At 42.9% G+C, this 26,932-nt stretch overlaps 1 protein-coding gene across 6 annotated transcripts in view; it reads left to right on the top strand.

Annotated features, from left to right (window-relative positions):
- The window catches only part of GRAMD1B (GRAM domain containing 1B), a 203,686-nt gene that overhangs the window by 38,772 nt on the left and 137,982 nt on the right, over positions 1-26,932 (top strand). For 5 of the 6 annotated variants that reach the window (XM_032802336.2, XM_032802334.2, XM_032802331.2 and 2 more), the window contains exon 1: positions 25,856-26,787. The exons of the other annotated variant lie outside the window; for it this stretch is intronic. In XM_032802336.2, coding sequence (XP_032658227.1) covers positions 26,426-26,787 — 362 coding nt within the window. In that variant the 5' untranslated portion in view covers positions 25,856-26,425. Of the gene's footprint in view, positions 1-25,855; positions 26,788-26,932 lie in introns of those variants that run through there. 6 annotated transcript variants of the gene reach the window in all.

The following is a 26,932-nucleotide window of genomic DNA, read 5'->3' as shown; positions in this document are numbered from 1 at the left end:
CCATATATGCCACGAGGAGTGCACATATACACATGTATATTGAAGCACAAATTCTGCCTTGGGAGAGTGTACTTAGGTCAAAGAGCTCCTGGACCCAGTGAGATGTCCCTGGCCAGGAGTTTCCACTCCTCTTACACGGAGGGGACTTGAATGACTAGTGATTTTGAGTGCTTGATTTTTGCGTTCCCAGTATGAGACACCTTACCAGACCTGTTTTTCAGAGACTGCTGAGCACCTATTCTCTAGAAATCAGAACCCTTTTAAAGTGTCTCAGGTTGGGTACCCCAAAATCACTAGTCATTTTTTGAAAATTTAGACCCAAGACATTTATTTATATAATCTTTTCCCTCCCCACATCCACAGTTTGTCTTCGGCAGGCCTGAGGATCCACCTTACAGCCTCTGAATTTCCCTCCGGTCCCTATGGCTGCTGCTGGGAATCTCTTCTGTGCCTGCTGACAGACCGCAGTGCTGTGAATTACTGCTGTTTCAGACAGATTAGGGGGCAGTGTTATTCATATAGACTGTCCGTTAGACTGCAGACTTATAGCCTGTCCTCCTGTTTGATATTGGTGTTTGTGGGGGAGAGTGGGGAGGTAAGAGCCACAGAAGATCCTGCCTGTCTCTTACACTTTATATAGCAGGATTTTCCATGATCTGGTAATCCTCCCACTCCATTTCCCTGTTTCCCACATACACACGTACATAGTGTGTCTCCCCTCCATCCTCACTGCTGCTCCCACAGGGGATGGGATGAATCCGATGCTGTGCTTTAGAGGTTTCCCTGATGAAGATAGCCACAGAAGACTGCCTATGCTTTCTGGTGTTCCTTTAACCCCGTAAGTGCTGTACTGCCACATGCTTTTCATATTAGCTGTTTGTAACTGATGTTCCAGTGAGCACTGAAGACTTAAGTTTATGCCAGCTTAGCTCAAGACTATGTGGTTGGTTTTTTTAATGATTTTGGCTAACATGAGAGATACATACAACTGCAGGAGTACGAGGGGGGATATAAACTAGTTTAATGCAGTTGGTTTATGTGTGAGAATATGTTTATAACAAAAGCAGTTTCCTTGACCTCTTTCTCTATATCTTAAAGTTACATTAGCAATATGTGTAGAGGGTTATTCATTGGTATAATTGGAATATCAAGTTGCTGTATAGAATAATGAGCAGGTTATTATATATGTGAACTTGATTATACGGTTATCCTTTACAGAAGTGGTGTTCTGACAAATCAATGCAGTTAATATATTATATACAGAAAATATATATCTGTAATGGAATGGTATTATGTGAGGACATTAATACAAGCTCTCTAATTCTTAAAAATAAGAGAAAATTATTATACCCTTGGGGATAAATGAGATGGTTTAGAGGAATATAAGCTTATCTCAAGTTCATATCCAACCTACGTCAATGTTGATTTAAAAGTTAATAGCTCATGGCTATTCAGTGTCCTGTTTGAAAATAAATTGTCCAGTTCCTAAGATACCTAGCTCTTTATATAGCACTTTTCATCTTTTGATTCCCAAAATGCCTTACAAATGAGATAAGTATCACTTCTCATATTTTACAAGAAACGGAGGCAAAGGGACTTGACCAAGGTTATACAGCAGGTCAATGGCAGAGCCAAGAATATAGAACCCATTTCTCTGGAGTTCGGTGCCCTATCACTGTGCCTCTAATACAGATAGCCTATGTTATCAAGGAGCATAAGTAACATTAGTGACTAGCATAATATGAACATTGAGATTTGGGAAGTTCTGGTACAGACTCAAATGCTGTGGCAGGTTAGCCACTGGGCCAATGGGGCCTGTGCCCAGGGGCCCTGGCCAAGTTGAGGAACCCTGGAAAAATGGGTGCCCTTATCCACTCTGCCCACCTGACACTCCTGCCAGGGAGAGGGGTCAGGGTGTGGGGGCTTGCCCTGTTCTCCTGCTGTGGAGCGGGAGCGGGGCTTGGGTGCTTCCTCCACTCTCTGGCATGAGTACCGAGTGAGCGGAGCAGGGCAAGCCCCTGCACTCCAGCCCCGCTCCCCGGCAGGATCGTGGGGCGGACGGGGGAAGTTCCCACGTTCTGACTCCATTTCCCTGGCAGGAGCTCCGGGCGGGGGGAACTGAGGGTGGAAGGGGTAAGGAGGGGCTCCCACTTGCTCTGGCCCAGATATTCCCCAAAACTCCTAATCTTCCTCTGCTCAAATGTCATCTCTGGCATACCTGTCAGCCTTTGTAGGAAGTCTCCATACATAGCATAGGCCAATGACAAACAAGCCACTGAGCCTGAGCTTCACTCTTAGAAGAAAAGCCTTCAAACCAAACTCCAGCTGTGTTAGTAGGAAGAACTGGGTGAATAGTTCATAATGAATGCTTGCATTAATGTTGCTTCTTTCTCTGTTTGCAAATTTTCCTCAAACATATTATGCCTAATCCTATTTCCTGATCCGTGTATTGTTGGCAAGCAGTTAGAGTATCATTTTTGTAATTTGAGTTGTTTTGATTGGACCCAGAGGTCACACGACACATTTCTCTTCCCCTCACTGAATGAGTTAATTCTTGGAATCCAGCTGGGAGTAAGAGTGCTCACAATTAGAAAATTTGACTTTTTGCAAATATTCCGTAATGTTTCCTTACAACTTGCTGTTTTCAACATGCCTGTCAGGAAGCTCCATGTGCTAGGATATTTGTGGAAAGTGAGTGCAAAAGAGGTGCAAAGCAGCTCAATTAAATGGAATCAATTTCATCAAAACATATTAAAGAAAGTTTTTGGAAATGTTTTTTGTTTCTTAGTTTCCTCTATTTGCCACCACTGTATTGGCAGAGGCAACACTGGGAGAAACTAGCCATGTGGATAAATAGAAAATATAAGTTTTGACATCTGTAAATCTAACACCTTTCAACAGCATGAAACTGACTAAAATAAATTTTAATGGAAGGAAAGTAAAAAAGGAAACCATGGTAAACCTGTAATCTGGTTTATACCTTGGCTTGTTGCACAGTGTAAGTCTTCATGTAGACATGCCCTGATCTTGCCCTCGCAATATCCTAATGTTTTCAGCCACGTGTCCTTGAGCGGACTTTAATAGAAACATACATGCCTTCCTACACACTGCCCTTCAGCATAGGGGCCACTCTGGTGTACAGAGCTATAAAGGAGTTGCAGCTAGCCCCGACAGAAGTCTCCTGGAGTAGCAACTTGACATAAGCAAATTTATACCACCCCCTGCCCAGGAGGCTTGGGCACAGAGTGGAATGTGTCTCACCCCACTGATATCTTAATCCAAACTCCTATAATGGCTGGGGATGTCTGGATTCAAGGTTTTGGTTCAGCCTGTTATAGAAGATCCAGAAGTAAACTTCCCTAAAGTTTCGTCTGAGCAGCAAAATCTGAGCTCCCTCCACAGAAGGATTAATAGATGAATTAATCCCAGATGTAACTCCATTGAAGTCAATTTAGGGATTAATCTGGGCCACAGAGATAAACCTCAGTTTCCACTGAAGTTTTTTGGGGCAAAAAAACGTGTGGTACTTTCCATGCTTGTCTGGCTTTTTTACCTTGTCTCTAATTGGTAATTGCTAGTAATTAGATCAGGGTTGGCAACCTATGGCACGTGTGCCAAAGGTGGCATGCGAGCTGATTTTTGATGGCTGAGCCCACCGCTGCTCTGGGGTTTCGGCTGCTGGCTCCTGCCAGCTGGAGTCCCACTGCCGGTCCCCCTCAGCATTCGCTGCTGGCCTAGGTGAAGGAACCCCAGGCTGGCAGCGGGATGAGATCCCGGTTGGCAGGAGCCAGCAGCCAAAACCCCAGAGCGGGGGCAGGCTGAGCTGCACAGCCCACCACCACTCTGGGGTTCCTGCTGCTGGCCCCTTGCCAGCTGGGGTCCCCGCTGCAGCCCCACTCACCTTGCTTCCAGTTGGAGTTCCAGCACAGGCCTCCTGCCAGACAAGGTCCAGGCCTTCAGCCCTACCAGCCGCCAGCTCCACTCACTTCAGCTGCTGATCTGGGGTTCCAGCCGCTGACCTCCTGCCAGCTGGTTATCAGCTGATCACTCAGAAGCCTGTGTGCAGCTTAAAGTGTCCAAATACGTGCGAGACATTGAAAAACTCAGCAAGGAAAAGCAAAGGCAAGGATCACACTAAACTGGTAAGATCTGCATTTTAATTTAATTTTAAATGAAGCTTCTGAAACATTTTGAAAAACCTTGTTTACTTTGCATATAACAGTAGTTTGGTTATATAATATATAGACTTATAGAGAGACCTTCTAGAAAACATTAACATTTATTACTGGCAGGCGAAGCCTTAAATTAGAGCATATAAATGAAGACTTGGCGCACCACTTCTGAAAGGTTGCCGACCCCTGAATTAGATGATTATGTATGAGGTTCTCTGTCATTATCATAACAACATGGCTGCAAAATAATGGGCTGGAGATAAAAAGCCACACAGTCTTGTTGCGTGACTATATTGCTCTAGCGCTTTTCATCCAGAGATAACTCTGGGTGAATAGAGGTAATGGGGCAATTAAAGAAAGAATAAAAGAGTTCTGAATACCCTCGTGAATCTTAAAATTATGTCACGGCTGTATTGGCACCCTTTTTATGGCAGGGATATTAAGTGAAATTTAAGCAAATATTGGTGATAGTGAGTTTTGCATTCATATTCATAGGATTTATATCTGGACACCTGATTTTCAGCATTCTGCTCATGCAGTCAAGGAATAGATACAATACCATGTTACCTGTGTCTCAGATCAGCACAGTTCATATAGCGAATACTGTCATCAAATTGCCCTGGTTCCACCTAAAAAACAATAATTATTTGCAGAAGTTATTTTTCAGGGAGTTTTGAATAGTGAATGAATCTGAGAGCATCATAATCTGTTCACAGGCAATTTGTAAACAGAAAAATAAGCAAAATATATTGAACAGGATCACAAAGCACTTTGCAAACTCTTCAGACAGGATCATTTCACCTGCCACTGTAGTGTAACCACCTCTGGTGTGAAATACAGCAGCCTTAATCTTACAACTCTTCTCTAAGGCCCCAATTGAACAAAGTGCCCCTATTCAGCAAAGCACATCAGCATGTGCTTTCTATCCCACTGAAACCAATGTTAAATGACTTAAGACCCTGCTTTATAGAGGCGGATTTAAGTATGGGGTGAAGTGCTATTCCGGATAAGAGCACCTCTAGGAGCACAGAGCCATAACACCACGCTGGAAGACTGGTGCAGTGATGACTTGGATGGAAGTGTGCTACCTACTGAATCACCATGCCATGTTTTACAGAAGCTGGGGTTTTCCTACTCTCTTTTTCTCCAGGTACTAATCAGCCTGACCCCTCTCAGCTCTGATGAGATAACCACTGAGGAAATAACAAGGAGTCCGGTGGCACCTTAAAGACTAACAGATTTATTTGGGCATAAGCTTTTGTCTTTAAGGTGCCACCGGACTCGTTGTTATTGTGAATACAGACTAACACGGCTACCCCCTGATACTTTTACACTGAGGAGATGTGGTTGTAGAGACAGAGTTATTTACAGGAGCATCCTATAGTAAATTTAAGGGACTGTATGGGTGTGCAGTTAGTAACTATGAGAAATAGGTGCTTTGGCAGCATTAGTGCAAAGACACAGTAAACGATCTATAAAGGAAAACTTTGCTATGTGGTCTAATCACAAACCCTACAGTTCAGTAAGAGTTTTCACCGTAATATGCTATTGTGTGTTATAGGGAGAGGGAACTGATGTTCTGTTACAATAATACAGTAAATGCATGCTTTGCATTTATAAATAATGCATTTGATTTGTAAGATATATAAATAACATGGAATGCATAATTCATACCAAGACTTCTACAGGCTCATTTTCTATAGACTTCATGTGAAAGGCTAATTTATTTTCCTCCATTCTTGGATTCTAAACTCTATTTCAGTTGTCTCATTCCTATAGGGCTGCACTGCTGTAAATTGCACATTTGGATTTAATAATGGTTCATTGTTGCAGTTCTATCAGTACTTGTCTCTAGAGCTATCTTACTGGATACCATACAATAGCAGGAGCTAGTGAACAACTAGCAAAAGACATTCAAACTCCAGCAAATGTATGTCTTCAAGCTTTCTGGTAAAAGTTGCTAGCTCTGTATGGCTTGCATTAGGTTCATGCTAGAGGAAATGAAAGTTACTTCCTGCCCTAGAGAAATTTATGTAAGTGACAAAATCATTGGAAATGTATGTTACCAATGATGTAGCTATGTGTGTCATGTTTTCTTGCTGAATGCTAATCTGTGGCATGTGTATATATTGAGGAACCTATTGCCAAATGAAGCTATTGCAAGTTTCTCACACAGTAAGGAATTTGTGTTTGCAGAGGGAGAGATCAGTGGAGTGTGTCTAGTGATGCTGGTGGAATCTATTATTAAATGAAAAAATTAGTGAACAGAGACAGGTGCTCCTTAGACTTCCAGTAGTTACCATGCTGTGCAGAACCCACTGCGCTGGAATAGTGAGGGGCGGGGGAGGCTCTGGCTGCAATGGGATAAAGTTCAAGTCTTCTCAGGGACACAATGCCAGTTTCATCTGCTACTTGTCACGCCCTCTATTAAGAATTCTCAGTGTGGATCCTTCTGCTCCCACAGTTCTGCAGGATGGAGTTCCTCCCTGGAAGTACACCTGCCTCTGCTTTTTCTATTGCCAACCATATTAAGTTGACACATTAGTCTCGAGATTTCAAACATGGATGTCTTAGATGTGCCCACAAAGTTTGCACACTCGGCTCTGCATGGCAAATGAGCCATAGGATCCGATGGTCCAATTCACTGCTGGCATAACCAGAGACAACTCCATTTGACACAATGCCTGTGGAGAAATTGGTTCATCGATTCATGGAGTTAATTGTGATTGTGGGAAGTGAGCTGAGGATCACTGACTCATTTCACATAGGCCATAATGTGCTCTGCCATTACTGATTTTCAGCCAGATTTGAGCCTGTTGACGTAGAGAGACTCAGTCCAGGCCTCCATTACATTCAGCATTTTGATTCCAAGTCCTCATCTCAGTCTCCCTTTCCTCCTACTCCTCCTTGTGCTCTAAGAAGGAATAAGAGAAGTTCTCTGAAATGAGTCGTGTTTCTCTTTTTCTCTTATTGTGGGAGCTGAATGAAGTTCCTTAAATTTTTCGCACATGTTCAGTTCAGGAGGGTGTTTGCAATAGCATCTGCTGAGGACCAGTACATGTTCCTGCAGTGCCTGCTTCCCTGTACTTTGCTGCTTCCCTAATTACTGCAATTACCCAAGAGCTCACTTCATGCGGGAACTGCTAGCTAGCAATTATATCAAGTGCGGATTCCCCAGTCCCAGGGGAAATTTTGGTAGCCACTTGTTCATTAAAAGGACTGACGTGATCCTCCTGTAGCTGGAGGAATGCCTTGCCTCTGAGAGTGGGGCTTTAATTTCTCAGCTTCCATCTGAGTTTATTTAAGTGGTTGCCTTGGGGGAGATGCTGACAGGTTTTATTTAATTATTATTGTTTTATTCCCATGACAGAAACCTTCTGGTTTTATCAAGCAGATTCTGCTAAGTTTTTGCTTCCTTGAGGGGGAGGGAACAAGGCTGTTGAGCCATCTGTCCAGCCCTCTGCCATTCTATGAAGTACCCTATATTTAAGACTATGGGAGTAGATCCTTGTGATTTCTCTCTCAGCTGTTTGGAGAAGGGCATTCATACCTCAGGGTGACTTGATTGCTTAGACAGCTATGCTGTGTACACAGGCATGACTTGTCTGTGTATGTAAGTGTGAATATTTGGATTAACAGCAACAACGCTTGACCTTCCCATAGCATCCTTCATACACAGATCTCAGAGTGCCTTACAAAGGTGCATAGGAATTGTGCCCATTTTGCAGATGGGGAAACTGTGGCACAGGGTGTGATTGTCAATAGCTCGTAAGTGACCTAGGAGCGCGAATCCATGAAAATTACGTTCTGAAGTCACTTACGAGCTTTTGAAAATCCCACCTGATCAAAGTTACACCGCAAGGCCTGGTCTACACTTAAAAACGTAGGTCGGCATAGCTATGGAGCTCACATCCATACCCCAAGTGAGGTAGCCATGTCAGCGTGACCCCTGGTGTACACACAGATCGGTCAATGGAAGAACGTTGCCATCCACCTAGCTACCCTTGCTCAGGGAGGCGGTGTCTTACACCGATGGAAGCCTCCCCACCTTATGTCAGTTTTGTGTATCTGCAGCACAGGGTTATGCCAGCATAGCTACAGTGCATAGCAATGCTGCTATAGTCCCCACAGTGTAGACGTGAAGTTAGAAGCAGAGCTAGGGAAACCAGGGGAGATCTGCAAAGGTTCCTAACTCCCAGCGAAAGTTAGTGCCTAACTGCCATTTGTGTGTATGAAGATCTCCCTCACATTCATCCTATCTTCAGTCCGATTCCACTTCTCTAGCCACTAGACTGAAGTTCTAACTCTTTATGTGGTTTTCTGAACCTAGTGCTGCTTTCTTAGGGTGACATAACTAGAGATGACAGCAGTCCCCTAGCCTGGAGTCAAAGGCCATACCTGCTCTATGTGCCAGGGGTGGATTCCCCTGTTTGTGTATACATACTTGCGGAAGCTCAGTGAGAGCTAGCAGGAGTATAAGTGTAGTGTAGCCCTAGTATTATAGATAGCGCAGGTAGCTGAGCCATGCCAAGAATAAAGCCTAGCACTGATGGGTATGTATTTGGCATGGCTCAGCTGTGCCTCAGTTGCTGCTGCCCATGTTATTGTGACGACACTATTTATACTTGTGCCAGCTAGCGTGAGCATGTGTACACAAACAGGGCCATCACCCCCATAGCCTGTGGTGTAGGCATAGCAAAAGTGACAAGTGCTATTAGAGCTGAGGTCTTGGAGTCATGGCTTTTGCGTTCAGTTCCCACCAGTGAAGTATGTGACCATGAACAAGTCACTTATCTTCTCCGTGTCTTAGTTTTATTATCTCTAAGCCAGGGGTTAAAATACATCACATGGGAGGCTGTACAGCTTAATTCATTACTTTTAAATCTTATTGAGATACTAAGGTGAAGGTTGTTTTGTAATGTGCAGATCCTTTTAAAGAACATCCTCATCATACTGTTTTTTCCAAAAACTTATCAAGTCCAACTGGTGAGGTTTTTTGCCCCCTTACTCCGATTTGAAGGCTGTTCCTGAACTTCACTTTTCTGATAGTTAAAAACCTCTATCTAATTTCAAGCTTAAACTTGGTGCCATTTGTTCTTGTGCCAGCATTGGCCCTTCACTTAAATAACTCCTTTCCCTCCCTGGTGCTTATTCCTTTGATGTGTTTATAAACAGCAGGCTGAACAAGACAAGCTCCTTAAATCTTCTCTCACAAGGTAGGTTCTCCATTCCGCTGATCATCCTCCTAGCCCTTCTCTGCACCCGTTCCAGTTTGAATTAATTTTTGTTAAACATGAGAGACCACAGTTGTGCACATTATTCCAGATGAGGTCTCACCAGTGCCTTGTATAATGGTAATTACACTTCTCTATCTCTACTGGAAATGGATCTTCCTAGGATTGAATTAGTTTGTGGCTCAAGCATTGTAGCACTTAACATCTTCATTATTACTGCTGCCCTGTTAGCAATGGGTGTGATCCTGTAGTGTATATTAATTGGGTAGTATCCTTTGAAATAGTTTGGGAGTCTTCTAGTTGGACTCCCTGCCTTTTATCGCAGAGACCACCAGATGCTAACAGAACAGCAATGTATGTATGTAGTTAGGTCTTGTGTGTTGTTACATAGTTACTAAACATTGATATTAGGAACCCACCTGTGTGTGTGTAGTTTCTCCATATTCTCAATATTGTTTAGAGATCAAAGACACAATGGATCCCAGCTCCTACAGGGGGAAGAGTGTGTGTGGGGGGGGACAGGATTGAACCTATAACCCTGTATTCTAATCTGGAGGCAAACAGAGCCGTGACTTTGGTAGAATCAGAGAAGAGGAGAAAGACCCTTTGGGTTTCTCAGTGTGCAACCACGGGATGATTGCCTTCAAGACACTTTCTTGACACAAATATAAATGTTCATTATTTAAATAAAAAAAATTGCACATGAAGTCTTGTGCTATTAGAGCGTCTTAGGTACAGGTATATAGAGGTACCAGTTTATAATGCTGCCATAAGCACCTTTTTAGTTATGCCTAATTATAAAACCCTTCAATTATTTTAGACCCAAATCTACCTCTAATTCCAGTACATACAGACTCTCCCTCAGATTTAATTGCTAGACATTATTCACACTGGAGACATTGATTCCTGCAAAGCAGGTGATAACCAGCATTATTTGTATTAAAGAAATTAATCTCATGCCATGCTAAGCTTCCACCTCCTCTACCTTGTTGTGGCTTTTCTTTGCCTGATTTGAGATCTTTGTTACCCATTTAAGAAGGTGTCATTGCACAGTTTGGTTCTAGGAAGCTGGTAGGCGCTGAATGCTGATACGAGGGGACAGAAATGCCAGCTTTTATTTAGAACTTTTGTTTAGCATCACTGTTTTTGTTCACGTCAAACACTGGCTCAATGGGGAGTCAGGGGAGCGTGACTTCATGCATTGCAGAATGAATGGCAGGTATCTTTAGAATACATCAAAGGAGTTGTCATAAATAGATAGCTAAGGATTAATGTTTCTTTTGCCTTTAAAGGGTTAACAAAGGGCACCACACACCTGACCAGAGGACCAATCAGGAAACCGGATTTTTCAAAGCTCAGAGAGGGAATTTTGGGGGTTGTGTCTTTTGTCTGTGTCTTTGTGTTCTGTTACTTTTGGCTATGAGAGTGATTTCTATCTCCAGGCTTCTCTAATCTTCTGTTTCCAATTTGTTAGTACAGGTAGAAAAAAGCAATGTAGGCTTTTATGGGTTTTTTTTTGGTATTTTCATGTGTGTAGTTGCTGGGATGTTTAAATTGTATTTCTTTTTGAATAAGGCTGTTTATTCATATTTTTCTTTTAAGCAATTGACCCTGTATATTGTCAACCTGTATACAGAGAACATTTTTATTTTTTTCTTTCTTTTATCTAAGCCTTTTATTTTTAAGACCTGTAGATTTTTTTTTCTATGGACTCAAGGGGATTGAGCCCTGCATCACAGGGAAATTGGTGGGAGGGAAAAGAAGGAGGGGGGAAGGGGAATTGTCCTCTCTGTTTTGTAATTCATAGGAAGTTTTAGTAGCAGTAATTCTTCTAGTGTAACCCGGGCGGGAAAAATCTGGGGGAGGTAAAGAGGGAAGGGAGTGGGTATTTCCCTTTGTTGTAAGTACCAGGGCTCTGAGGTCTTGGGTTCCCAGGAAGTTGGGAGACCAGAGTGAGCCAGAACACTGGAATTTTTGGCTGGTGACAGCGCTATCAGAACCAAGCTGGTAATTAAGCTTGGAGGTTTCATGCTAGGCACCCACATTTTGGACGCTAAGGTTCAGAATTGGAATTTATGCTTATGATAGGAGTTGAGACAGTTGTGGAATTGACTCCTGCAGGGGTTATTGACTCAGATGCTCATCCTGGGCTGGATAGTTTTTGACTAATAATTAGAAATGTACTGAACTCTTGTAACCAAACCCCGTAACTGGTGTGTGTGTGTGTGTTTGTTTTTCCTCTTTGTCTTGTTTGGGGAGTTATTGCAAATGTATTGATTTCACCGAATTTATTATTTGTATTGATTTTTAGTATTACAGTAGGACCTAGAAGCTCCAACAGAGATTGGGGCCCCTTTGTAGGAAGCATTGTGCAAATACGTAGCAAGAGAGAGTTCCTGTCCCAAAGAATTTATCATCTGAATAGACAAAAGACAGAGAGTGGGAAAGAGGTAGTGTTAAAGCTGCACTGCAGACAGCAGAATTTGTTCTGCTATTCATACACTTATGTGCATACCAGCATGGGAATATAAGTAGGCTCTGTCTGGTGAACTGTAGCTCTTCTCTCACACAGCAACGAGGATAAATCACCCACTATGTGCACTAAAGCTATGAATATGCATATCAAAGCGTTCTGAAGACATCAGGGTGGCTATGAACATCCAATTGAAGTAATTTGTGATGTTACCAGAATGCTGAAAGAGAAGTGCTGCTGTATTTTAAATTTGTCATCATCACCTTTTAGATATTCCTAAAAGTTACCATATGATCCTAACAGATATTTTTAATGTAAAAGATCAAATAATACTAATTAGAGTTGAGTGTGAAGCAAGCCATTCTACTCCCACATCTCCAAAGTCAGGAGTTGTTGTGGCTTGTTCTCACCTCTAGCAACACTTGAAATAGAACTCTTTACTTGAGGATCTCAATTTAACATGTAAAATTGGGGTTCCAGCTGTTTTACCAAGGGTCCAGCTCATACAAAGAGAGGTGAAGTGAACTTGCCCTAAGTCACATAGCAGGACAGTAGCAGAGATGGAATTAAAATGCACTGGTCCTATGCTCAGACTAGTCCTTCATATATACTACAAAATACTTATCCATCTGGCTGCTCCTGACTGTTTAGTACAGCTAAGAAGGAAATAATTTTTCTAAAGAATTATTTGGACTTTAATTGAAAACTGCGTTTTTGTTTTGTTTTGTTTTTTTTTGTTTTAGAATGTACTGCTTTTTGTGGTTAAAAAACAGTGAAAATTTTTCCACAGAAAATTTTCATCCCCTGCAAAAAAACATTAATGGAAAGCTGTGACCAGCTGTTCAGTCTTTATAGGATTATGATTCCCTGAGAAACAATTATAGCTCTTTAAAAAGGGGGTAAAAAATATTCAGGGTTTAATTCTTCCCTGTTGTAACTACACTAATTCATTGGAGTTGCACCAGGGATTAATTTGTGCCTCATCAGATTTTATTATAGATCAGGCCTTGCAGATTTGCGTGACAAAAACCTTATTGTACAAACCACATTCTGTGCCCTAGAATGTCTGAACATGATGAGAACATTTCAAAAAAAAATCTATCATGATGGAAGAGAAAGAGAAACCCACACAAGACAGAAGAGAAAACAAAGGTCCCAGCTAAAACCACAAAATACCCAGCTGATTCTATCTCCATCTTCCATATCAACTCAATCATTGATCTGCTAACACCCACTGATAACCTTCTCTCTTTTGCAAGTGCATCTGATATCACTTCAGAACATCTTGTATCCTGAAGCAAGAAACATATAAATAATCCCACCTGCTGGGATCAAAATATCCAGTGGAAACACTGTAATAAGCAGGGAGGACTTTAGTTCCTGGATAAGTAGTGACATTGTTGATATTGAAGAACCCAAAGTCAGGAGTTGGAACATGTGAAAGAAACCAACTCCACAGGCCATGGGTCAAGAAAATCTTTAAGATCATGGGAAGTACAGCAAGATGCTTGGCTGAGAAAAGATGGTGAGATCGCAGATAGCTCTGCACTATTGCTCTGTGAGACAAACTTCTTAGAACAGTTGGATCAGAGAGTGAGTGGGGAGGTTCAGAAGGCAGGAGTGGATTGGGAAAGGGGACCTGGATCCAATGTGAAGAGCTTACTCATATTCCAGTAACTCTTGACCCCACTATCTGATGGCAAATGTTAAGTGCTCAGTAGCAGAGGCTGCACTTATATCACCGCCCTTATGGCCAGGGGAACAGAGTTGTAAAATGCATTTGAGATTCTGCCCTGTAGGCAACTTCAGATACCAACTTAACATTGGCATCTAAGAGGGGGACTGGAACCATCCAGGTCTGAGCTTTTCCAAAGTTCAGGGATGTTGGGATCAAGGATTTTGCCTTCAATCCTTCTTTATTATTATCTGTATTTCAGTAGCTCCTAGGAGCCCCTCGTCATGGACCAGGACAAAAAGATGGGCCCTGCCCCAAAGTGCTGACACCTTTACTTGCTGCTCGGATATAGATAGCAAATAACAGTACCTAGCTTCTATGTAGCGCTTTCCATCAGTAGATCTCAAAGCACTTTACCACAGAGGTCAATATCCCCATTTTACAGATCAGGAAACTGAAGCCCAGAGAGGTGAAATGACCTCCCTATGGTCACTCAGCAGCAGAGCCAGGACTGGAGTCCTGGACCAGTGCTCACTCCTGGAGCCTAGTGTTATTTCTCCCCTGTCCATGGTAGATGCTGTTACATGCTAAGTAATCACACTGACAGCGAGATCTTGTGTGCTTAATAAAACACCTTTTGAGGGGCAAGAAAATCCTGCCAGTTGCTGGTTTTTGTTCTTTTTTTAAAGTCCCTGCAGGTTACAATTTGCTTCCCATGGCATTGTGCTGGTCCTGCCTGCATTCATTATCATGGCACAGGGGTTAGGCGGGCATTTGAATGTTAGATCTAAGCCCTTCATCACTAGAGTTAAAAGAATTCATCCATTTCCTCACTTATGAGGGTTAGGCTTAGTAGGTGGTGATACTGAGAGAGGTGTTTGCCCAGGAGTCGCCCCACCCCCCCGCCTTCATTATTAAAGCAGCTAGAATAAGGCACAATTGAAGCAGATTTTCCTTTGACATGGGGCCCGCAAGTTTAAGTTCAACTGCCTGAGAGAGAGGAAATTAGCCTAGTACACAATATATAATGCTGTTATTGGACATGCTAGCTGAAGGTTAAGTGCTGGGCAAATAATGCAAAACAAGCCCATTTAAAAATTGTTAGAATTTTTAAATGAATTAGCTTTGACCAGGCTCCATGCGCCTCCTGTCAATTTTCTGTGAAGATTCAAGTGATCACGTTTTACTGACCTGAATACTCATGAAATGCTAATTTCCAAGTTCTGTGTGCAAATGTTTGCAGAAATGGGTTTTTAAATTTGTTACTTATATTCATTTACATGCTCCCCAATCCATTCAGGGAACACTAACAATATCCGTGTGACTTATCTGATGTGTCCCAGCTGAGCAACAAGGTTTGATTTCCATTGCAGTTGCCCCTTCTGGTTCATGCAATTTTCATCCCTGCTGGCTCAGAGGGGTGTGTCAAGCCCTTGGACTGTGCATTTTGCCTCTCATCTAAGGATCTCAACATGATGTACAAACATTTTGTAATTAAGCTTTTATGCTCCCTGTAAAGTAGGCAAGTATCTTTATCCCCTTCTCACAGATTGAGAAAGTGAAGTACAGAGTTGTGAAATGCCTTTCTCTCAAGAATCTGTGGGAGAACTGGGATTGGAACCAAGAAGCCCTGATACCCAGTCCTCTGCTAGAGCCACATTTTGCCTTCCTGGCAGTCATGCAGTATTAAGCCTTCTCAGACTGTTCTGCCTACTTAAGACTTTTTGTGTTGCTTGCAGTCCTAAGGGAATTGTTGAGAAACCATTTACAGGGTATAAAATATGATTTATGGGGGAAATTCTCCTCTTGTGCTCACACATAAACCCATTAGCATTAGGAAAATCCAATATATGCCTTGAGTAAAATCATTGTGCATCAACTACGAGAAAGGGACCGAGAGACTTTACCATTGGACCATATGAACTGGAACCATAAAATCACTGAACGTTAAATCTCATCAAATGAAGTTCAATCCATCCTCATCATCGTATCCACTCATTACACTTCACACCCGAACATAGCCGTTTTATGAACAACATACCCTCATATCTCAATGTCTGTACTTTGACCCGTTAACCTTTTACCCCCTGTCAGGGATATTACAGGTTATGTATTCCTTATGCCATTCGATCTTAAACTGAATTTCTCACCCCTTGATAATCTGTACCTTATTCCCTGATAACCAGAAACTCCTACACTTAACCTCTGTACTGTTCACTTTTTTTTTTTAAAACACCATCCTAATAAAATTTTTAAGTGTGAAGTAGTATTTTCTGACACTACTTAGGAATCAGAAAGAGATGAAGATATGTCACCAGTTTGCACGTGCTGCCACTGCTTTTCTGCTGAAAGGCGCACACAAGAAAAAAGAGGAAGTGAATATTAGTTTCATTGGTTGTGGTAGGTGCTGGCGTGCTAGCCCCAGAGACAGATGAAACAGATAAAGCACAGCACTGCCACTGCTAGTACAAGAGTCCCCACCACATGCCTCAGCCTTAACCTTGGTGGGACACTCTCTAAAATTGTTGACCGTGCTTTGCTGAGTCTCACAGTGGGGCTATTAGCTAGTGATAATTATGGAGGTGGCTTTAGGGGATATGGACTCTGGGCCATTAGAAATTGGATTGAGGCCGCCAGTTGATTTCATATGAGACACCCACTGGGGACAGATGGTAAAGATTTTTGGTCACTATCATTATGGAGCTAGATTACAACCAGTGAGCCAGCATTAGTGGAACTTCTGTGACTCATGTGAGTGGTCCCAAAGAAGCTATGCAAGCCACAATAGATGGGGTGGTATCACTGGCTGTCCTGATATATACATTTCTCTTTCCTCCCTCCTACCCATACCTAGTTGGAAGGCAAGCTAAATCCCATCTTACATTAGCAATGCAACTCACTGAGTATATATTATATCACAGGGATCATTAGTTTCAGCAGAGGAGTTTTAAATGAATGTTTTGGGAAAATACAAATATGCAATAGGAAAGTGACAGGGCCGCCCAGAGAATTCAGGGGGCCTGGGGCAAAGCAATTTCAGGGGCCCCTTCCCGAAGAAAAAGTTGCAATACTATAGAATTCTATATTCTCGTGGGGGGCCCTGCAGGGCCCGGGGCAAATTGCCCCACTCTCCCCGCCCCCCTGGCGGTCCTGCATTTACCCTGTACAGATGGTGCTGTAATGGATGTGACATACTATCTGTTATCTCTCTACTATACCCAACGTAAATGCAATATGTGCTTTGTCTAACGTGGCAAATATAGTGCACATGTGTGTACTGTTTGTTTCATACATGCAGCATGAACACTTCATATATGCATACTATATGCAATATGTGCTACATATATATGACAAACATACAGTATTCATGTGGCAACTGCATTGCACATACAGCTACTTTCTGGCATATGTGTTAATCCCAGGCATGCCTATGCACTGTATACATTCATATGTGCAGGGCCGGCGCTTTCATTTAGGCGACTTAGGCAGTCGCCTAGGGTGCCAGCATTAAGGGGGGGTGGCAGGCGGCTCCAGTGGAGCTGCCGCAGTTGTGCCTGCGGAGGGTCTGCTGGTCTCACGGCTCTGGTAGACCTGCTGCAGGCATTTCTGCGGATGGTCCGCTGGTCCCGCGGGAATGCCTGCGGCAGCTCCACCAAAGCTGCGAGACCCGTGTGCAGGGCAGCGAAATGACCCGGCGCCTAGGGTGCCAGAAACCCTGGTGCTGGTCCTGCATATGTGTATATGTGATCTTTGCTGCATACAGGAAGCATACAGGTATATGAGTTTTATGCTACAGGCATGTCCATGCACAGTACACATAGAGTTATTGTATGCTATATGCATGCATTGGGCACATTTCCTAGTTGCATGATGTGCTGCACAAGTGGCAAATGACTGCACAAAGATACACTACTTGCTGCAGATGTTTATTTCTGTAAGTAGCAGCATAGGGCATGAACTGGATGACACAGTCAACTAGCATGGAGGTTTTCACTTGTCCCTGAGGCATTTCCCCAATAGCCTCATTCAGGGGAAGATCATCAAGAGAAATGACACTCTTCCTCAAGCGTTTATCTAATTTAGGAAATAGGCTCTAATGGCCTAGCTGCTAAGATTGTGAATAACAGAGAGATGATGGACAGGAGTGGTATTTATGAAGCAGTTTCTAGAACACTTATTATAAAATGAGTTTACCCATTTTAGGCAGGAACCTTCTGTGTCCTTCCATAGTTCTGTAGCTCCTGGGAGTTGAGAGGAAGTTATAAAAGTTTCTGTTTTGCCTTGTGCAGCATATTACAGTGAGTGATAGTTCTCTTACAAGCACTTTTTCTTTTGTCAGGGTTTTGGGCAGTACTCAGCAGTGCTCTGCTTACCTCTACTCTGTGCAGGAAAAGGGAGTGAGTCCAGCAATTGGTACTTGGACTAATGCCACAGAGAGAGGGGGAGGGTGTTTCAGGGAATTAGCCACGCTTTAACCTATGGGTGTGAAGGAGAAAGTTTCATGGGGGGAGGAAACAAGAACGGTCATTTCTCGGTTTCATAGAATCATAGAAGATTAGGGTTGGAAGGGACCTCAGAAGGGTTTCTTGTGGCTTCTTCCGAAGCATTTGGTCCTAGCCACTTTGAGACAAGATACTGGATTAGATGAAGCACTGGTCTGATCCAGTCAGACAATCCCTATGTTTCTCTCTCCTTTGGTCCCATGAAGCCCTGTATTTTGTTAGCTTGGCCTGAAACTGTGTTGCTTGCTTCTGTTAAGGGGATGATTGTGAACAGAAGTCTTTTCAAGCTACTGTCTGAGCATTGGGTTTTCTACAGACCTCTCCGCTGACCGCTGTTCCTTAGCGTTTGGGAGGTGCAGGGGAAGAGCTTTATAAGGCGTTGGGTAAGTTTTGGTTCAATAGTGAACTCTAAGATGTAAAGTCTAAACTCTAAGATTCTGGTATCTGAGAACTCGGGAGCATGCAGGGCTGATTTCAGGCACATGTGTAACTCAGGAAGCCAAAAGAAAGAAGGGGGAACAAGAATTTACTTCAAACTCAAACACTTCAAAAAAAAAATATAATAAAACAAAATGCATATTTTGCTCAGAGGATAAAGCATATATTTACAGGTCATCATCTAGATTAATTTCTGGGTGTATTAGCCTGGAAGAACATTTATCCTCTGGTGAGCTTAGGCTGTGTGCTACTGGTTTAATGAATATCTGTACAGCACTGCGCTTGAGTGATGGAATGTAACTACAGCTGCTTGTGCATGTGTGACTATGAAGCCTAGGAAGGTTGTGAGCCCTAATGCTAGTACCCCAAAGAGTCTTTAGCTCAAGTGATAGAGGCTTGTGTTTGTGGACCCAGAGTCCTGATGCTGCATGTGTATAGTTCAGTATGTGGTATGTGTTTGTAACCGTGGATTTTGTTACACCTGAATGGAACACCAGGTGTTTTCCTGGGTGGAATAAAGGCAAAGGATACTCAAACCGCTAAGGACAGCCAGGAGAACTGGGTACACCTTTGACGTGGATTATCCTGACAGGGGGCACAGCAATACCTGATGGCGTTTTCAGGCACCCTGCAATATGCCTTGGGTCTCTCGTAGAGCTGGTGTATATATTGCTTTATGTGCCTGGCCAGCTTAAATAGAACAATCTACTGACCTGAGCTAGTGAAGCAGATATTCTAGCTGAATAGGAAAGAATGTGCTGTTCAAAGACCTTTTGTACTCACAAGCTGGTTCTCCTGTGATTTAATTGTGTGTGCTGTGAGCTGTGACCTGTTATGAAAGTGCTGTACAGGTACAGGAAATTCAGAGAGAGTTGGAGTGAGTTGCTACTGGGCTCCTGCAAACTGTGTATGGGATCTGAAAACTGACGCAAGTTTCTAGGGAAATTCACCATAGAAGGTAGCCTAGCTGGGTGTCAGAATTAAGCAATGGCTGACCTTAGGGCAAGGTGTGGGGTTATGTTCTTGCTGCAGGGGCTCTGAATGACTGGCCTTCACTTTCTGCTGATCGTCATGTTTCTAGTCTCAGTAGCACTAGTGCAATCCAGAGGATATCATGACATTAATTGATTTGCTCTGGATTCACTATAGTGCAACTGTGAGCAGAACTGGGCACCATGCACTTGAGATGTATTGAGCAGCATAGTTATGCACGGTGCTGTACAAGCCCCAAGCAAGATGTAGTCCAAGCTGCAAGGCACTTGCGATCTAAATACGACACAGAGAAAACAGCTCAAGTGAGGGCCCAAGTTCTTGGAGACCGAGGTTTTTGTTTTGCTGTCGTCTATTTGATGGATTGGTATTGGAAGGCGTTGAGATTAGTGATCATGTGAATAAGACCAGGTGGTCTCATTTTTGTGGCTGATGACCTTTGAAACACTCAACTATCCTCTTCCATTTGGACAAAGATCCTGTTCCAAAGAGCCTACCTTAAAAGGAAAGGACTAAGTATGTCGCTGCAATAACAAAATACATAAGAGCCACACAGAAGAATTTGTTTTAATTGAGCAGGGAATGCCAGTAATGAAGAGATTTTTGGGTGGCAACTGAAGGTTTTTTGGGGTTGTTTTTTTTTTACAGTGCATGAGGCCAAAGGTTAAATGCTTTTAACTACTCAAGAGATGCCAAATCCATTCGGAATAATGCTCAACCATAAGCCTTTCATGTTTATTGTTGATACAGGAAATATTTATTTTTCAAAAGAAGGATCCAGTCAGGCACAGGTGCCTGTTAGGTATTGTTGACTGGAATGTGACATCACTCACATCCAATCAGAAAGCTTTGTTGGACTCTAGCCTCTTGAAACCACTTTGTGAGTTACTAAATGTTCAGAAACATATGGGTAAAACAATACTAAATGTGTTCAATATGCTTTCTATTTGTTTCAAGTTTGAAAGCACCAGATGGATTATGTTCAAGCCCATTTCTGGCTTTGTTGTAGGGCCTATGGGGTTTGAGTTCTGGTGCTAGAGGTGGGATATAGTGGACCTTAAACATGGTTTTAGGATTAGGATCAGGTGGCCTTATGCAATATATATATATTCTGCACAGACTACTTCCAGGGACAGTGTATATCCCCCCATTCCCATTCTAAGGTCAGTACCTATTTAATCTTGTATAACATGTACACTTGTACTTTTGTTTCAGGCTGGACATGTTGAGCAATGTGTCTTTAAGATCTAGTGTCACTGTTACAAAGCTTTGTGACAGGATGAAGGCTAATTAAATTCCCAGCCTTTTGTGGGAAACAATGCAGGAGACATTGATCCTATGATAATGCTCCACTGTAATCACTATGCTTGTAGCATCCCAAATAAGACTGTCACGGTATCTAACAAGGACCGGTACAAGAGAGTGGCATTTGCTTACTATACCATTATTGACCTGCTTGATTCTTATTGACTTAGAGGACAGATTCATTGAAATCTTCAGCCAAGAAAATACCAGCTTATTTGTAAAGGTCAAGTTGTACACTTAATTATGCAGGCTGGTTTCTGACTGGCTGGGGATGTAACTGAATGTATTTTTATTAGCTTTGACTAATGAATAATAAGATCCCTCCTCCTGTCTGAACGGGCAGCATAGATTGCATTTGGTGTTAAAATGTATTCCTTTCTCACTTCACAATGTTGGTTTGGGAGATCAAGGATTAGACTCAGTTTTGGCCAGTCCTGATAGGTGCTGGGCATCTGCGACTCTGAATTGCCAATACTGAGCACCTCTCATTATCAGTTTATTTGTGAGGAAAGACTCTGCTTCTTCCCATAAGGAACTGAATAAAATGCAGCAGGGCGTGTGCTGCAGAAGTACCTCTGTCTTATTTTTGTGACACACTGAGAATTTTCAGTTTGTGGCTAGTATTTTTCACACTGTCTGACAACAGAGCCTCTGAGTGTCAAGGAACAACACATACAGGCAGGTGACCAGTGTCCTGTGTCCAAAATAAAACTGACGCAGTATGTTCAAGTGTGAACAACTGTTGCTTGGTAATAGTGACTTAAAGGGGAAGACCCTATATTTTTTTTATGAGAGTAAAGGCAAGTTAGAATGGGTAGATATAACAAGCAGCTTATTAGTATTTATTTATTGGCTTTCCTGTGGTATTCGTCATGATAGTATCTGAGTCCTTCCCATATGCTAAGAAATGTATCTTCACATCATCTGCATGAGGCAGGGAAATACTAGTAACTCATGTTTTAAATGGGGAAATACGGGTACGGAAATTAAGTGACTTGCCCAAGGTGACACTGGAGAACTGTTGCAGAGCTAGCTACAGAACCCCAGTCTCCTGAGTCACCATCCATCCCTGTATCCACAAGAGCATCATGTTCCAAATCCTAATTCTAGCTGAAGGTATCAGGGTATGTGTGCACTGGACCCCAGGGTTTTTAGGGATTCCATTTCTAAGGGAGTGTTTCAGTGCTGGGCCTTCAGACAGCAGGAGAAAACTTTTACTGGGATTCCAAAGAGAATGTAGAGCTTTCCACAATATTTATAACAACCCTCCCACCCTCCACATGTAAACAGAGGTCTTTACTTTTTATTTGAAGTTCTCTCTCTTTCTCTCTCTCTCTCTCTCTCTCTCTCTCTCTCACACACACACTGTAAAATTTCATAGAGAAAAACTTCAGTAGTTTTGGAATTTTGAATTCAAAATTTTGTCCCTATAGGATCAGTATTTTGCCTGAAGCATGGCAGATATAGTAAAAAGTGCCATTTTTGAGGGTGTGTGTGTTTGGAGGAAATGTTCAGCAAATTAAACTTTTTGACCTGCAAAGGTGATTTGGTAAAAGGTGGATTTGGTAAAAATTTCCAAGCATTATATCTGCAGTAATCTCCCTGCTCCTACTGAAAGATTTCTCAAAGTATAGGGAGGGCAAATCTCACACATCTGAAGGGTTTAATCTCCTGAAGTCATTTTCAGAGTTGTTCTGCATTTGCAAACTACTTGTAATTCACAACTGTTTTTCTTGTATTTTATCTGGGTCTTTTCTCCTCCTTCCTTCTCAAGAATGATTTAGTTTAGAAGAAAGTTAACTAATGGGAAATGATCTAACCTGTGTAGTAGGGATAGAAGGACCCCATAGAATCTGAATTAGTACAAGTAGATGATCTATATCCAGTATATAGAGTCTATTTAGTTTTTCTCTGTTCCTTTTTTCAGTCTCTCCTAAGCAGGCTGCAAACTCCAGAATGTTTGAACTGGAGTCAAACTTCCAAACAGGTTCAAAATTAGGAAAAATAAATCTACTTATCCACCAATTCTCTGCTGATCTGAAGAATAATTCCTGTGCCATGTCCTGGCAAGGAGCTAAGGGTCCCAGAGCCATGCTAGATGGTGCTGGCAGTATTCTTAAAAAATGTGAATCCTCTCCAAGATGATATAACTTTACCAACATGGCTGATAACCGAGATCAAACGATGCAGAGACCTAGCAGTGCAAAGAAAGCCTCTGACAGGGACAGCAACGTGTCTCAGTTTTGTGTGCTGCACAGTGAGAATTCCTGTTCATGGATGGTATTTTTCAAATTGTAGGTCAGGAAGTTTGAGTTATCTCTCTCACTACATAGCTTCTGGTTTTCATAGCGCATCAGAGAGGTGTCCAGTGTCCACTGTCCAAAATAAAAATGACCCAGAATGTTCAAGCTTAAATAAGTATTGTTTAATAATCAGCAAAGCACTTAGAGTTAAAGGGGCAGACACTGTGCTTGTCCAACTGGTTGAGTCTCACTGAGGAAGGTTCTCGTGATATGAAATAGGGAGAATTCTGCACTCAGGGATTCTTTGTTATATGGGGAAGAATCATGGTGTGCTAACAAAATCAGATTTTTGAGAGATCAGAGATAGACTTTGGGGAAAGAACCTTCTGCTGGGGCAAATCCTGGTGGTGTCTTGGAGATGGAGGATTTGGGGTTGGATCCTCGTGAAGGTGTAACATGCTCTGTGTGTTTTATTATTCAAGCGGGAGTGTGTGTGTGGTTGGGGAGGGGGAATTAATTAAAAGTTCTTGAGCTGGTTTACCTGTCCCTAATACAACATCCAATTCAACCTCACACATTTCACAAAGGTTTCCAGAGGAAATCAGACCCACTAAGGTATGTGGTAATGGTGTCCACCAAATGGACTGGTCGTTTACATACTGCAGTACCTTAGAAATGGGCAGAGGGTTCAAAAACTTTGCTGATAATGAAACTTTGATGAAAAACAGAAACAATATTTTCACGCCCGCCCCCCATTCTTTTTTCCTCTCATCGGAATAAAGCAGTGCAAAACAACACAATAACCCAATCTAGAATAAACCATAGCTACAATACTTCTTTGTATGCTGCACTTTACAGACTGTATTATAAGCTTTTGGTTTCTACGTATCCTAGTAGGATGCTCACAATAAATTTTCAGTGAGTCAACAGGTGGCTAGTAACATCATCAGACTTGTGGCTGCTGAATACAAGGTGACTTACTAAGGAAACTGTTATGGCATTGGCTGTTACAACAGGTGACTGCAGTTCTCAGGTAATTGTGAGTTCAGGTTTCACCGTATTATAGAAAAATATTAAAATAAAGGTATCAGTCCTTGTAATGAGCAAATAATACAACTGTGTTTGTGCTGGACACGAAACAATAAACCTTTTGCTCTTTTGTCTCCTTAAGTCTCTGTGTTTTATTTGAATTAATGGTGTTTTGTGCTTTTGGAGATATGTGGCCGTTCACAGAGGGGGGGTGTCATTTTGATTGCGTGTTTATGGAAGTCATCTAGATAACCATGGTGTTGGATGCTCTAGAAATGGATAAATACAGATGGTGCTTAAAGTTCTAGCTAATTTCTGAGCCATAGGAGGAGCAATGAGTGAAGGGGATTGCAAAATAGAGTGATCTCAGGCTGCAAACCAGTGATTTTTTATTTTTTTTTGGTAATGAACAGTGAATCCTCTTATCTCTCTGATCTTGCTTTCCACCCACCCAAATCTTCCTTCGTTCAATCCTCGCACCTGCTTGTACCCTGTCTGTTTTTGCTTGATGCATTCCAACCGCTGGAAGCAGAGGTGAGGACCAAACTTCAAAATTCAGCTCCGGATTTTGAAGTCCTTCCCCCTCTGAGCCCCAGCTGTGGGGATCTTCAGTTCTGAGGTGTGGGATCAGCCTATTTCAGAGATGAAGACAAGCAGTGAAATTCAGCTCTGTATTTGGCTGTGGAGTCTAAATTCCCAGGCACATCCATGACAGAATCTGCTGAGTTTTACATGATTTTCAGGTGAAATCATAACTCATCCTAGCCTTGCTTGAAACCCTTCAGCAAAACTTTGGTGAACCTGATGGGGGAGTTGTATTGATCCCTTGGTCACAGCACATTCTGGCAGGCTTGGGGTTACATTCCCAAAGTTTTACAAAGCTCTTCCATCGAGCTATCCAGGTGTAACCCTTGACAGAAACCTTCATTTCCTCTTGGTCTAGTCCAGGAGTCAGCAACCTTTCAGAAGTGCTGTGCCGAGTCTTCATTTATTCACTCTAATTTAAGGTTTCACATGCCAGTAATACATTTAAACATTTTTAGAAGGTCTTTTTCTATATGTCTATTATATATCACTAAACTATTGTTGTATGTAAAGTAAATACGATTTTTAAAATGTTGAAGAAGCTTCATTTAAAATTAAATTAAAATGCAGAGCCCCCTGGACTGGTGACCAGGACCTGGGCAGTGTGAGTGCCACTGAAAATCAGCTCACGTGCCACCTTTGGCACGCGTGCCATAGGTTGTCTATCTCTGGTCTAGTCAGTGCCTGGGAATCTTCCCCCCCGGGGGAGTGTGTATTTGTGTTTTTCTCAGGCCTGTCCTGCATGTCGTCTTGTCTCTCTCTGTGTGGTGTTTGTCTTCGCAGTGTCAGTTCCTAAACTCAGATCCATCTATCACTCAGTGTGTCATTTTGGAAGCAGTGTCCATGAACCCTTGGAAAAACAAAGTCGGCCAGAATCCCAATCTCAGTGCCCTGCTGCCTTTGAGCTGCTCCTCAAACTTTCTCCCCACTTCTGCCCTCTCTCTGTATATGTGTATTCAAACGAAGTGAAAAATAATATATGCAGTAACAAGATGATGGAACTTGGAGTCCACTCCTTCCCCTCCCCCTGCAGGGTGGGACAACCAAATAGGAAGGTGGGACAGAGAGGAAGTCTGCCAATCGGCTTGCATGAGAAGTTATTTTCCCCCTTTATCCTCTTTCATTAGGCTGATGGCAGTAGAGGCGTGTTTGGTAATATAGAACCCAGCCCTTGGGATTAGGAGTGCAGTTACACTTGCAGCAGCTGCCTGTGCATTTCTTATCTGCTACAGAAAAAGAACTTCCATCACCCTCCCCCTTCTCCGATTTTATCTAGTATCATTGCTTCCCTTCCTCCCTCCCTCTCTCTCTCTCTGTCTGACCTCCTCACAGCTCCAGGTTGCTCTCGGTCTCCCAAGACTGTTTTCCAGCACAGCTCCGGAGAAGTGTTCACTGATCCATGACTGGGCAAAGAGCAGAGAAAACAGCAGAATGAAGAAAGCCAAGAGAGCCCAGCAGGTTGTCAACAGTTCTCGTACCAGAGGCTAAACTCACTGCCCTGAAAGAGACCAGGCAGAAGAGGAAGTTGCTTCTCAGTAAGAAAGGAGGAGAAAACAAAAGAGAAACTTTGAAACTGGTTCCACTCGTGGTCTGAGCATCCCTCCCTCCTGCACCCCCATTAAATGATAGCACCGAGAAACATGAGATTTCCTTCTCGAGGGGTGGGAACATGCTGAACTGGGGAGGAGTGGAGAAGGGCAGCTTTTAGTTTGTGGTGTAGTTTATAGTGAGATCCAAGAGATAGAGCAGAGGTGGGAGGGAAAGGTGAAAGGGGATCTGATGCCTGCTGCCAATATGACAGAAACGCTCCAGCTCCCGGCATTGCAGGTCCCAGAGCAACAGGTGCCAGAGTGCAGCCGGGCCTGGTCCAGTTCGTCCACCCCCACTCTGCGCAGGAGGCGCTTCAAGATGAGACGGATGAAGAACGTGCAAGAGCAGAGCCTGGAGGCTGGCGCGTACCAGGACTCTCCTTCGCCCAACAAAGAGTTCCTGCAACTCCCATCCATAGAAATCACCCCATCCAGTGACGAGGACACCCCATGGTCGAATTGCTCTACGCCCAGCGCCTCCCCACGGCGCAAGCGTGTCCTGCTGCGGAAGTGGTTGCGCGTGAGAGAGAAGAAGGAATACAGTGAAAGCAGGTATGTCATTGGCCAAACCTCCCGTTCCCTGCAGCTGAGAAGGCTCCCACTAGGACAAGGCAATAGCCCCTGCTGTTACCTGTAGAGGGTTCATCCTGCTGCCCACAGTGTCTTTGTCCCCCTTCTAGTGGCTGAGCTATTTTAA

Source organism: Chelonoidis abingdonii, chromosome 18 (assembly GCF_003597395.2).
Source record: "Chelonoidis abingdonii isolate Lonesome George chromosome 18, CheloAbing_2.0, whole genome shotgun sequence".
In the NCBI taxonomy this organism is placed as follows: Eukaryota; Metazoa; Chordata; order Testudines; family Testudinidae; genus Chelonoidis; species Chelonoidis abingdonii.
Note: the sequence above shows the minus strand (reverse complement) of the source record. Positions and strands in the feature narration are given on the sequence as shown.